A 13011-nucleotide genomic window follows, 5' to 3' on the forward strand; every position below is an offset into this window, starting at 1 on the left:
TGCATATTGCAAATTGGTCCAGCCCGATTGCAGATGTTCTTGGTGGGTTGTATGATCCAATCACACTGGAAAGTTGGTCTAGGGTTAGGAGGATGTTAAATTGAAGAAAGAGAAGATGTGATAGGTGTTTACTATAAGAAGAGAGTTAGATAGGGAGCTATAAAAGGTTAGGTGAGCGGTCCTAGAATCTGATAGCTTGTCTGAAGAGGTGAATTTTCAGAGAATGCTTGGTTTGGAAACTAGTGGAAAGTCTTATTGTGCATGGGAGGGCATTCCACAGGGTGGGCGCAGCCTGGAAAAAGTCCTGTAACCGTGCATGGGAACAAGTAATGCGCGGATATATCCAATGTGTAAACAAAACTCCCAAAATAAGCATATAGAAAAGTCTCCATTTCTGCAGGACTGTTTCTATTTGCAAACGCATGAAGTTAATGTGAGCATGGTTTGGGTGGATCATGGGATAAGCTGTCACGATTTTGCTATTTTTTAAAATGTCACTGATCACTGGGGAACAGTCAATCTGTTGCCAGGGATTTAAAAGTCGATTTCGATTAATTTTGTGATCCTGATCATGAATATGCCATGCTTATTTTTCGATTGCCTCTAGTTTTTGAGATATGCATATGTCTTTAATATTTATGAAAAATTAAATTAAACAATGTTAAAAATATATTTTTTTAAATTTGATTTGTAAAATGTCATAAAAAGACACAGGATAATTACATACATAAGTGTTAGGAAGCTATGAGAACCGTTTTTTGTAGGATTTTCTTTAGTATTCTTGTTGCGGGCAGTCCCTCTGCAGACTCCAACAGTAATCGGCCATCATGTGACGATCCTACCTTCCATGATATCTTTTTTCCATTACCTGAATACCCTGGTGGAACCGTTCACCCTGTTCTTCGCCTAAATGGCTGTACAAAAAATGTACTTTCATACTCATGTTGGCACCTACTTTCTCTAAAAATTTTAGCATGTTGTGGACTAATTCTTTTGAATGACAGATACATAACTCACCCATGCTTCAGATTCGGTTTCAGTCATAGATGTAATAAAATTTGGATCCTTCACCTGTTTCCGTATCTGTGGGCCGTCAAAAATTCCTGCCTTTAATTTTTCAATACTAAGAGATGGAAATGTTCGACAAATATACATGAAACAATCGCCTGACTTGTCCAATGCTTTTACAAATTGTTTCATTAAACCCAGTTATAACTTCTATTGGAGGCCATACAGTTTGCTGCCAGTGCTTTTGTTTTGCACGACTATCCCATAAGCATATGTAACAAGGATACTTAGTATATCCACTTTGCTGCCCAAGAAGAATGTTTATCATTTTTAAATCGACACAAACAGACCACTGATGCTGAGAATAAGCTGTTTTTTCTAAGACTAACTTGATATTATTATACATTTCTTTAAGTTTTGTTGAATGACCGATAGGACTCGACGCAAATTTATTCCCATTGTGCAGTAATATGCATTTTAAGCTCCTTTTAGAACTATCCAAAATGAGCCGCCAGTCTTCTGCTCGATATTCTGGTAAGCCCATCATCTGGAGAAGATCCGGAATATTGTTGCAATACACAAGATTGTTATCTTGGCTAAAGAACGGCAGTACGGCTTGCTCTCTATTTTGATACAACGTTATAGTAACATCCGGCTCAAGACAGTGCTTTTCTTGAAGTCTGGATGCTAAATTCAAGTCACAAATTAAATCGTTTAGTTCCTTTTGAGAGAATTTGTTTGGAGTAGAGGAACTTTCTTCAAACTCACTTTCATCTGTGTTGTCACTTGCACTGGATGAAATTAACATTTCCACATCATCACATTCAACTTCACACAAGGAACTGAATGATGGTACAGGCAAATCTTTGCTATGTAGTATCGGTTGTTCTGCAGAATTCATACTTGGGTATTCCCATTTGCGTCTCTTAAATCGATTCATACCCTTCACATTTACAGCACAAAAATAGCAGTCATTCAAGTGATCTTTTGGCTCACACCACATCATAACTATGCTGAAATTAAGGGCCTGATTCAGAGCCGCTCGTAAGCGGCAGTACGCTCGTTCTGAGCGATGTTCGCACTTCTGCGCATGCGTACGGATCGTAATACGCATGCGCAAACCAGTCAGTGCGGCCGAAAAACGTTTGTTCGCTATATAGCGAATGCCTGCTACTTTGAGTGACAGGATGAGACGTATGTGGGTGGTAACAGGGGAAGGTGCTTGAAAACGGGGAGTGGAGATCAGAACGCAGGCGTGCTTAAAGGTCAAAACGGGCGTTTTATGGGTGTGCATAATTAATACAGCAGCGTCATTGACCACGTCACTGGGTTATTTTATAGTCAGAACTGCTCGCAAGATTGTGGTAGGAAAAACCAACCACAAGAATAGCGAGCAGTTCATACGCTGGTCGATGTACTTGATTAATCTAATAAATAGCGGACATGACGTAGGATGCGAACGGCCAGGGGGAGTAGTTATCCAAAAAAACGACCGCAAGATTTGTTCGCTCGTTCAGACATGGAGGCGTGAACAGACCGCAAAGAGCGAACGGTTCGTTTGAATAGCCACCCCCTTTTCCTGAACGACCGTCCGCAAATAGTGTCTGGCTCTGAATCAGGCCCTTAGTCCAATTGCGAAGTGATTCCACGCAGGTTTTTACAAACTTTGTGAGGCACCAAATCTTGTCTTGCTGGCTTATGTGACGTCCAAAATAAGCCTGTTACGCTTGTTTTACGAATACAGTTATATTTTTTGTTTCTTTGCATTACTATATTTGCCACAAATATAACAAAAAACATCAATGTTGTTAGTACACCGTCTCCATGAAGAACTCATTTTTACTGCGAAAACATTTTGTTTCACACAGTCATATTTTTTTGTTCCCCAGTGTTATGTATATAACTACATTTTGTGTTTGCAGCTCGATTCCAGAATATGGACGGACATGATAAAAAGCGAGAACAAGACAGTGACATCATCAGCCCAGAATCCTCCATGCATTCTTCCACGCCTAGGAAAAATGGCAGCGTGGTGAACTTTGAGTCTCCAGTCAGCAAACGTAGTAGAATACAAACTATCTCACAGTCTGCTACACGTGCGGCAGCTCCTCAAGCTTCTAATGTAACCCTGAGCCCTTCTGTGTCTAGGGTAAAACAACAGAGGGCAGAGCACCTTTCAAACAGGTACAATGAATTTATACCCACATTACAAGCAGGATTTCCGTTCAGTTTTACATGGATAAATATTACACTAGTGTAATAGTAATTATTTAACAATACCTGCCTAAGCTTAGACTTGCCATTAAAATAAGCATGTAGAAAGGCGTGATATCAGTCATTATTTCCCACTTACTCATATTTCACAAATAGGATAGGAGCTGTCCCTAAGGAACCCCCCTATTTATTGTACTTGAAGTCAGGATCAGGGGAGGAATAGCCATCACCAGGATTCATAGCAAATTGTTGGTAGCAATGCTGCTCTAGCCATTACCAGGATCCCCTGATATGCTCTTCTGAAAGCAGACTAGCATGGCTTGGCCCCTATGGGGCCTAATGATGACTTTTCCACCTCTTTATAGCATGTGCAGTCCAGCGCAGGTGACCGTGGGTGGGTGGGTGGGTCCTTGGGGGGATGAAACCTGGCATTACCAGGCCATACAAAACTACTGATCAGGAGCCACCATTCAACTCTTGCTCCTCTCTACACTCTGTGGCTGGCAGGTTTTACCTTATGCTAGTCTGGGTTTATCTCACTAAAAACCCATTGTCTATGCTGTTCCTTACACTGATTATAGAGAAGTGGATCAGTTGATAGAGAACATTAACGTAATGTTCATGCAAATACACCCCATACAGACAGTCTTCCGGCGTCAGGTTCAAATCCCGATGCCGGAAGACCGGCAGCAGTGAAGATCCTGACAGGGGATTAAGGTAAGTAAAACTAACCCTACTCCCCCCCCTAACCCTAACCTTCCCTTAGGGGTGCCTAACCCTAACCTCCCTCCTAGTGCCTAACCCTATTTTTCTAACAGTTGACAGTTGGGAGCTGATTGGCTAGAGCACCACTTATCATACACAGTGACTTTTATCACTCATTTTGAGTGATAAATTCTTTGATAAATAAGGCTGTCAGTGAGTGCAGCGCCAGCACAAGACTCCCCAGAGCCCCTCTCGGTACTTATTGTGGAGAGCCATAGTGACAGCACTCCAAACCCGATTTTATGGGTACAGCTTTTCCTACGAGACCACGCCCCCGCAAAAGTACCCCGGGTGGGGCCAAAGAAAATATTCGCTTACCTAAAAAAAAATTGGGCTCGAGCCGGCCCTATACATATGTTACCCTTGCAGAGCGGGAAGTATCTTGAGAGGTGTCCACCTCTACAATCTGAGGAAGATGTGTTATTTTAGTGCATTTTGGCGCAAAATGGGCCTAATTTTGTTATTACCTTATCATAGAGCTAATGCCAGGGTCTGAATGGCCATCAGGAAGTAGCTCCCCCCACTGTTTTTCCATCTACAGCCACAACTGTCATCATTATTATCAGCACTTGCACCTGCACTATGCTGGCTGCAAGAGATCCATCAGAAACAGGCTTTCCTTCATTGTACGTGTGACTCTGAATAGCACAGAAGTATGGCTGCACCCCCATGACACTCCCACAAGACGGAACTCTTGCGTGTGACCGCAGTGTCAATGCCCATTTCACACAAAGAGGGATAAAGCCAGGTCTGGATTAACCATTAAGCAAAATAAGCACAAGCTTAGGGCATCAAGGGAAGGGGGCCACCACAGAAATGTTCCATTATCGCATTTATTATGGTGCAAAACTGCAAATGGTGCTGCTAAACCAGGTTCCACAAAAAGTATCGCGCGCGTGCACGCTTTACCCCGAATTCAATTTGAAAGTACGCGTAAACGGACCCGGCGATACTGTAACTAGCGGAAAGTACTGTCATTTTTGGGGAAATCAGCCTGTCACCCCCCAAATGATGCTCTGACATGGGGGTTCACTATGGTACCCCCCAGGGGCTGGCTGGCAACTTTTAGCCTGGGGGGCAAATGCATGCAGGCGGCCCTGGCAGAGGAGTAGCGTGTAGCTACGGTGCCCGAAGAACGTGCGTGCTACGGCGCCGCCCCCCCTCAAGTGTTTCAGGGAGGAGGCGGGTCCATATGGGATTAATGTAAGGTAAAAATAAAGATTAGGGGCAGCCCCCTGTCGTAGTGCCCATATGCAGTGCCCCCGTGTGCCACAGGAGATAACACCCTTATGCAGGCCTCCAGTAGTGCCCCCAGTAGTGATCCCCCCCAATGCAGTGCCCCTTGTGCCCCCAGTAGTGGTCCCCCCTGTTCAGTGCCCCTTGTGCCCCCAGTAGTAGGCCCCTTATATAGTGTCCCCAATGGTGGTACCCCCTATGCAGTGCCCCCAGTAGCAGTCCCCCCCCACATGCAGTGCCCCCAATAGTGGTAACCCCTATGCAATGTCCCTTAAATAGTGGCCCCAGGTGTAGTCTCCCCCCTATGCAGTACCCCCAGTATTGCCCTTTATATAGAGCCCCCAACAGTGGTCCCTCGCAGTGCCCCCAGTGGTAGTCCCCTCCCCCTATGTAGTGCCCCTAGTAGTAGTCCCCGCCCCCCTATGCAGTGCCCCTAGTAGTAGTCCCCTCCCCTTGTAGTGCCCCCAGTAGTAGTAGTAGTCCCCCCTTGTAGTTCCCCCAGTAGTAGTAGTCCCCCCCTTGTAGTGCCCCCAGTAGTAGTAGTCCCCCCCCTTGTAGTGCCCCCATAGTAATCCACCCCCCTGGTAGTGCCCCCAGTAGTAATCCCCCCTTGGTAGTGCCACCATAGAAATCCCCCCCTGGTAGTGCCCCCATAGTAATCCCCCCCTTGGTAGTGCCCCCATAGTAATCCCCCCCTTGGTAGTGCCCCCATAGTAACCCCCCCTTGGTAGTGCCCCCATAGTAATCCCCCCCCTTGGTAGTGCCCCCATAGTAACCCCCCCTTGGTAATGCCCCATTAGTAATCCCCCCCTTTGGTAGTTCCCCCATAGTAATCCCCCCCTTGGTAGTGCCCCCATAGTAACTCCCCCCTTGGTAGTGCCCCCATAGTAATCCCCCCCTTGGTAGTGCCCCCATAGTAATCCCCCCCTTGGTAGTGCCCCCATAGTAACCCCCCCCTTGGTAGTGCCCCCATAGTAATCCCCCCGTTGGTAGTGCCCCCATAGTAATCCCCTCACTTGGTAGTGCCCCCACAGTAGAGAGAGACTTAATAAAAAAATAAAAAAAAACCACTTACCTGAAACCCCGTTCCTGGTCCCGACGCTTCCACCGGCTCCTCTGGCCGCTTTGCATTATGGGAGAGACGTCGTCATGACGACGTCTCTCCCATTACCCACTGCGGGAGCCGGAAGATGGCTCCCGCAGTGGGAGCAGCGGCAGCCGCTGAGAGTCTGACAGACTCTCAGCGGCTGCTGATTACAGCAAACACACAGTTGCCGGCTCCGGCGGCTGTGTGTTTGTGCTGTGTAGCGCTAACCGGACTCCGTCCGGTCAGCGCTACACACGCGGTGCAGTCTGTGTCACAGTGACACAGACTGCACCGGCCCGCGGCCCGCATGACGCAGCGGCCCGGGGGGCACATGGCACCCTGCCCCCCGGCCCAGCCCGCCACTGGTACCCCCCGATTTGGCTTGCTGAAGGTATTTGGTGTTTTTAAATGGGCTCAATAGCTGCTAAGTAGCGTTTTTCTATACCTGATGCAGAATAGTTTTTAGGAGTATTTTTTCCAGAAAATAAGTTATCCCAGCAAATTTGGGGTACTTGAAAATGGGGGTCAGCATATTTAAAGTTGAGAAAGTGAACTTAAAAAATTGTGAAAAATCCACCTGACACAAACACCTGCAATCAAAAAATCACTTGGGGCATACTTGGGGACCTCCCGAGAGTCAAGTTCGCTAGTTTTTAAGTTTGTACCCCAACATTTTTTTTTTTGCCTCCTTTTTCAAAGTCAATTTTTAGGGTGTCCTTAGGTTTTTTTAAACAATTTTTGACACAGATTACCTTTGGGGGACTGTCTGAAGCCTGCACGGGGGTTCCCGCAACGTTGCACCCCAAAACCCCAACTCTGCACTTTTTTCCGCCTGCCATTCATAGGCGATACTTTACCGCCTATTACATTGCATTATTTCAAATTGAATATGGGGTAAAACCAAAAAACAGGCAATAATTACGTAATTGGCGGTAACTTAACGCGGATCCGGACTTAACGCTTCAAATTGAATACGGGCCAATATATTTTAAGTGCTTAGAGCCTCTAAAGGTTTTAATGTGGCCCTGGATCAAGGGATCAAGCCAATATCCGTCTGTCGTAGAATCGGCTGTAGATACGTAAAAATGCGTAAACTTGCTTCTGCTCATGTGCAGTTTGCTAATACTTGCTATCTGATGCCCTATAACAAGCTGCGCCCGACTCAGAGCCTGATTCAGAGCCGCTCGTAAGCGGCCGCTCGTTCGCTATGAGCGATGTTCGCACAACTGTGCATGCGTATGGGTCGTAATGTGCATGCGCAAACCAGTCATTGCGGTCGGAAATCGAGCGCTCGCAAAACAGCGAGTGGCTGCTAATTTGATTGAGGGAATGTACCGTTTGTGGGTGGTAACAGGGGAAGGTGCTTGAAAACGGGGGAGTGGAGATCCGAACGCAGGCGTGCCTAACAGTGAAAAGGGCGTTTAATGGGAGTACATAATTAGTAAAGGAGCGCCATCGACCACGTCACTTGGTTGTCCTTTAGCCTGAACTGCTCGCAGTGATTGCGGTAGGAAAAACCTACCACAAGCACTGCGAGCAGTTCAGATGCCTTTCGATGTACCCGATTAATCTAATAAATACCAGAGATGACGTGTGATGTGAACGGCAAAGGGGCGTCTTTACAAAATAGCGAGCGCATTTTTCGTTCGCTCGCTCAGACATAGAGGCGTCAACAAACCGCAATGAGCGAGTGCTCAATTTAAACAGCCGGCCCCTTTTTTGGAACGACCGTCCGCAAATAGCGTCCGGCTCTGAATCAGGCCCTCAGGCCCAATTCTAAAAGAGCCCCCAAATTTCTCTTACCTTGGACGCTGTAAGCTGATGCCTGGAAACTATGCTGCATTTGATGCTCTGTCTCTACTCTTTACCCATTCTAAAATAATGCAAAATAGATAAACTCCCCATTCCTAAGCAATAATTAATAAGTAAAACTTGTAGTTAAAAGTTTACACATATGCACTAATTATGTTTTGTTTGTAGTGTAAAGCTGGAAAGCTCTAATGATGTCTGTAGAACTAAGAACTACAATCCAGTAGCACAGAAGAAGCAAGTTGCAGATGTGCCGTCAGAGCCTTCGTTCAGAAAAGGAGTCAGACATATAACACCTGAGCACCATGGATCCAGTGCACCAAGTGTTTCCTCTCACAGGCCACACACAAGGTATTTTATTGTTAATGAGCATGAATCTCGCAAGAAGCTCATACGTTCAACATCCAGGCTACCAAGACATTTCCGAATGGACGAGTCTGGAGACATAGTGGAGTTATACCCAAGAAATGTCAGAAGATATGTTGTGCAGACTCCACGGCGGTCTAACTCTCCGCACCTCAGTGAGGAAGAAGATGAATTTCAAAAAGATTTACTCCGCAGATCCAACCGCCCTCGCTCTTTAACAGATCTCTATCACCCTCCACGCTTTTACATTGGGGATCGTGTAGACAGAGACAGAGATCTAGCCCGACTGCAATATAAATCTTGGGAAGGAAGTTTCCAGGCTGACTCAGACAAGACACATCAACGCAAAAAATTACATCCGAGGAACTTTGACCTTGATGAACACTTTGCAGAACGCCACCGGAAAGCCAAGTCAAAGCGCAAACTTGAACCTTGTCTTACTGAGTCTGACTCAATGTCTAATGCATCTAGCAGTGACCAGCAAAACAGCAGCACTGACCAATACATCCAGGTTATTCATAATAAAGACAAATACATCAAAGCTAGTGGAAAGCTAACTAAAAAGAAGTCAAAGGCCAGTGTGGACGTAAATGTCTCTCCGTTGAATGAGTTAATTTGTTCAAATGTGTAAAATATTTTCCATTCAAGCTATGTATCCTTCCCAATGAAGAGCAAATCATTGATACAATACGATACTAAACTACTCTGTCGGACTATCCTACGGGAGATTCCTCAGGGGAGGTCTAAGGGAGCAAATGTGGTGGGTAGGGTCAAATTTGCATAATCATGGGCCTTCCCCCTCTGCAAAATCACTGGGGAAGTGGGTGGAACCCAAGAGCGTCACTAACATTCTGAGAGAGTGGCAAGTATGTACAAGGCCAGTCAAGTCACTTAATAGTCTATAATAATATAAGAAGCTAGAGTGAAGTCCTCACACTAGATTTACCCAACAAATGTGTTAAAATGGCATACACAATATTTTCTTTCTATACCACATAATTTAATAATGACAACCTTGATTGCCACCATATATATTCTGTACACTAAAGTACAGTAAAATATTTTCATTCAATAATTCAGGATGTCACCTCACTATAGCACCAGTTCTGGCCTGTGAATTAACCTGGTGTTACAATGAGGGAACAGTGTTACCTATCCTTCACTAGACAAATTGGGAACAGAAAATAAAGTGCCCATAATAGTGTGGAATGGATCCATTTGGTTCTGCCTGGACTCCTCCCTTATTGTTTCCCTATCATACAAACAAATCAGAATGATCGATGAATTCAGCCATCTTTCAGAAGAACAATTATGTCACTATTGTGCAATGTACACAGAAGGGAAGTGAGCAAGGAAATATAATATAAGAATGAGTGCTAGTACAGACAAACTTAATACATTCTATTCTATTAACTTTTGATGGTGTAATATATTCTGAGCTTTATTTTCCTATTGCTTTAATCTGTAATGTTTCTTTATATTACCTAAAATAAACTAAAATAAGAATAACTATTGACATGTACATATTTAAAGAAATAAACCAACAAGAGGGGAATGTATACCTCTCAAATTTGTAGTTTGTGGTATTGGGACACACGTGAAGGGGGTTCTTTTGATGGTGTAATATAAAAATATATAAACATCATAGGGGCATTTCCAGCACTTATGAAATGCTGGATTACTCCTGTCCTATTCCCCTGCTTTAAGGACTCTATGAATGGCTCGTACCTCATGGAAAGTGTGCGCAGCGCCATTCATCAATGCTTCACAGCAAACAGGACATGCTTAACAACATTCTGGCCTCATTGGGGCATAGCTGTCCTCATTGAGATAGAGACACAGAGTCCACAAACTGGAACTCTTATGCCTAAATGGGGCCATTTGGAAGCTATGGAAATGCATACCACCTGTCATGTCTCTGGGTAATTCCCATGTTGGTGTGCTTGGTCAGGAAGAATATAGCACTACTACTAAGGTATAGGTGAACCAATGAGGTTTATTATCACACAGGGTATACTGCAGAAATAAAGCTGGTACTTTAAGCAGGCCGAAAACACTGGATACAAAGTTGAACGATGAAACAGAGACTGGTACAACATCAGAATGCACTTGATCAATGCAGATAAACAGGAGATGGGAGCAACAGCAGAATGCACTAAGTAAATGCAGGTAAACAGGAGATGGGAGCAACAGCAGAATGCACTAAGTAAATGCAGGTAAACAGGAGATGGGAGCAACAGCAGAATGCACTAAGTAAATGCAGGTAAACAGGAGATGGGAGCATTAGCAGAACGCACTTAGCAAATGCAGGTAAACATAGTGGAACAACAGCAGAATGCACTTAGCAAATGCAGGTAAACATAGTGGAACAACAGCAGAGTGCACTTAGTAAATGCAGGTAAACATAGCGGAACAACAGCAGAATGCACTTAGTAAATGCAGGTAAACATAGCGGAACAACAGCAGAATGCACTTGGTAAATGCATGTAGATGGAACACTGAAAAAACAGCAGAATGCACTTGGTAAATGCAGGTAAACAGGAATCTTGAACAACAGCAGATGCCGCCGCAGACAGGAGCCTAATGCTGGCCATACACCTACACATTTTCGGGCTGATTGCCCTATTTTCGATGAGTCATAAGATGAATCTTGTGAAAATCGTATATTATTTTAGTAAGATAAGATCTGATGCGTGCTCCCGCAGCTCCCATAATTGGATCTTATGATCAGATGCGCAGACCATATGTTCCATCGTATTGTGTGCAGATCGTGCCGTTTATTTTGTTCATGCGATCCATGGTGCAACAATTCAAGTCATTTCAATGACTGTTTCCCTTATGAGCCTGTGAGATACAGGATCGATCTTGCGACAGATCGTGTGCTAAGAAAAACAACAAACATGCTGCCGGGACTGCCAGGGAGCTCCGGGAATTGAAGGGAAATCGTATGATGAATTTGATCTTATGCTAGTCGTTTAGGTGTATGGCCAGCTTAAGAACACCAGATGAAGCACCAGAAATGACAAGAGGAATCTGACATGAAGATTTTGACATGCTGATCTGCCCCAGAAAGCACTGTGGTAACAGGTAATTAACACAAGCTTGCATGGTCACAGAACAGCATATGGGACCAGTCTGGCTGGAACACATTGGAGTATCACCACTGGAGAGAGTAGCACCCTTGTGGGATAGTGGTACTGCAGCGGATTGTGACACCACACTACAATTGGGAGATTACAATTTGGACAATGGGCCATAGTTTACGCCCGATATGGTTGTATATACATTATATTTGGAATTGCCAAAATTCCAGTGTGTGTAGTCATTTTTTACCGCACACAATGGAGCCACTTTACAGCATGTGTCACTGAAAACCTACCAATCTCCCGCAAATCTGAGTGATCGGCATGATCATATGATGGCAGGGCTACCCCTCACAAAATCAGCTGTCCTGAAGAAATCAGGATGATTGGGATATACAGAGCTGTGCTTGAATGCCGTCATTTCAACAGGCTTTCAGTTGCACATCACTTGGCAGCTACAATCCCCCTGATTTCTTCTATGATAGTCAAACATTTATCAGTTTAACATGTCACCAGATTAAGGGTTACATATTTTATACATTATACAATTTTTTAGTAATGTGCCTGTTTACGCCTCCTATTCACCACTAGAGGGAGTCAGTAATTTAATGTGCTCGATATGCTGCAGCTAGTTGACACATTTGTGCTATGCTATCTCCTGGCCAGCTTCCTTCATACATCACAGCACAGTGTAGGCTTCAATTCTGCAAAGGTCTGAGGGAATATGTACATTTTAATGTCACTCAGTGGGCCTGATACTAAATCACGAGATTCTGTAATACGACTACAATTCCAGACACCGATGGAATATTTCAAGATACATATGCAGTCAGCTAAAAATAATTACATCCAATTCAAATTTCTGTTTGAATTATGCCCAGTATATTTAACGGTCCACCTAAACTGACTACAAATCTTGAGTTTGATTTTTGTAGACTAGGATGAACATTGTTTAATTTTACTGCCTTTAATTTGATATATCACATGACTAGGTTTAGGTAATAATTATTTCAATATCGCAGACTCAAAATTAGAAAACCAATTTCTAAAACAAGAGAAAACTTAACATTTCAAATCTTTTGGGCTTATTCCATGATGTTTAACAATTTGTTCCTGACAAGTTTAACATTGGGATCTAAATCGGATCTTTTTAGCACTTTTTGTTCATAGTAAAAACCCTTTGTTGCAATCTGGCCAGAAGTTTGGTAAGCAGGGACGTAGCTCCCGAAGATGCAGGGGGCGCGGTTTCTATGGGGCCAACAGCGCCCTCGGGGCCCTTCTCCCCCTGCACTCAGCTCATCGCAGCGGTATTACAGCCTTGCACTTCTGCGTATACATCGGTACCATCTACGCACATCGGCCAGTCACGCAGCATTTACACTAAACACCGTATTCAATTTCAAAGACTTATCGCAGTTTTGAAAATTCTTTGATAAAAAACGG

General features: G+C 44.3%; 1 protein-coding gene across 1 annotated transcript in view; it reads left to right on the plus strand.

The window, feature by feature from the left end:
- The window catches only part of TMC3 (transmembrane channel like 3), a 56474-nt gene extending 46608 nt beyond the window's left edge, over nt 1-9866 (plus strand). The window contains exons 21-22 of the mRNA XM_088473035.1: nt 2931-3220; nt 8298-9866. Of these exons, the coding sequence (XP_088329161.1) occupies nt 2931-3220; nt 8298-9116 (1109 nt within the window). The 3' untranslated portion in view covers nt 9117-9866. The remainder of the gene's footprint in view (nt 1-2930; nt 3221-8297) is intronic.
- The last annotated feature ends 3145 nt before the right edge of the window (nt 9867-13011 follow it).

Source organism: Taudactylus pleione, unplaced genomic scaffold, assembly GCF_031769625.1.
Source record: "Taudactylus pleione unplaced genomic scaffold, aTauple2 ptg000129l, whole genome shotgun sequence".
In the NCBI taxonomy this organism is placed as follows: domain Eukaryota; kingdom Metazoa; phylum Chordata; class Amphibia; order Anura; family Myobatrachidae; genus Taudactylus; species Taudactylus pleione.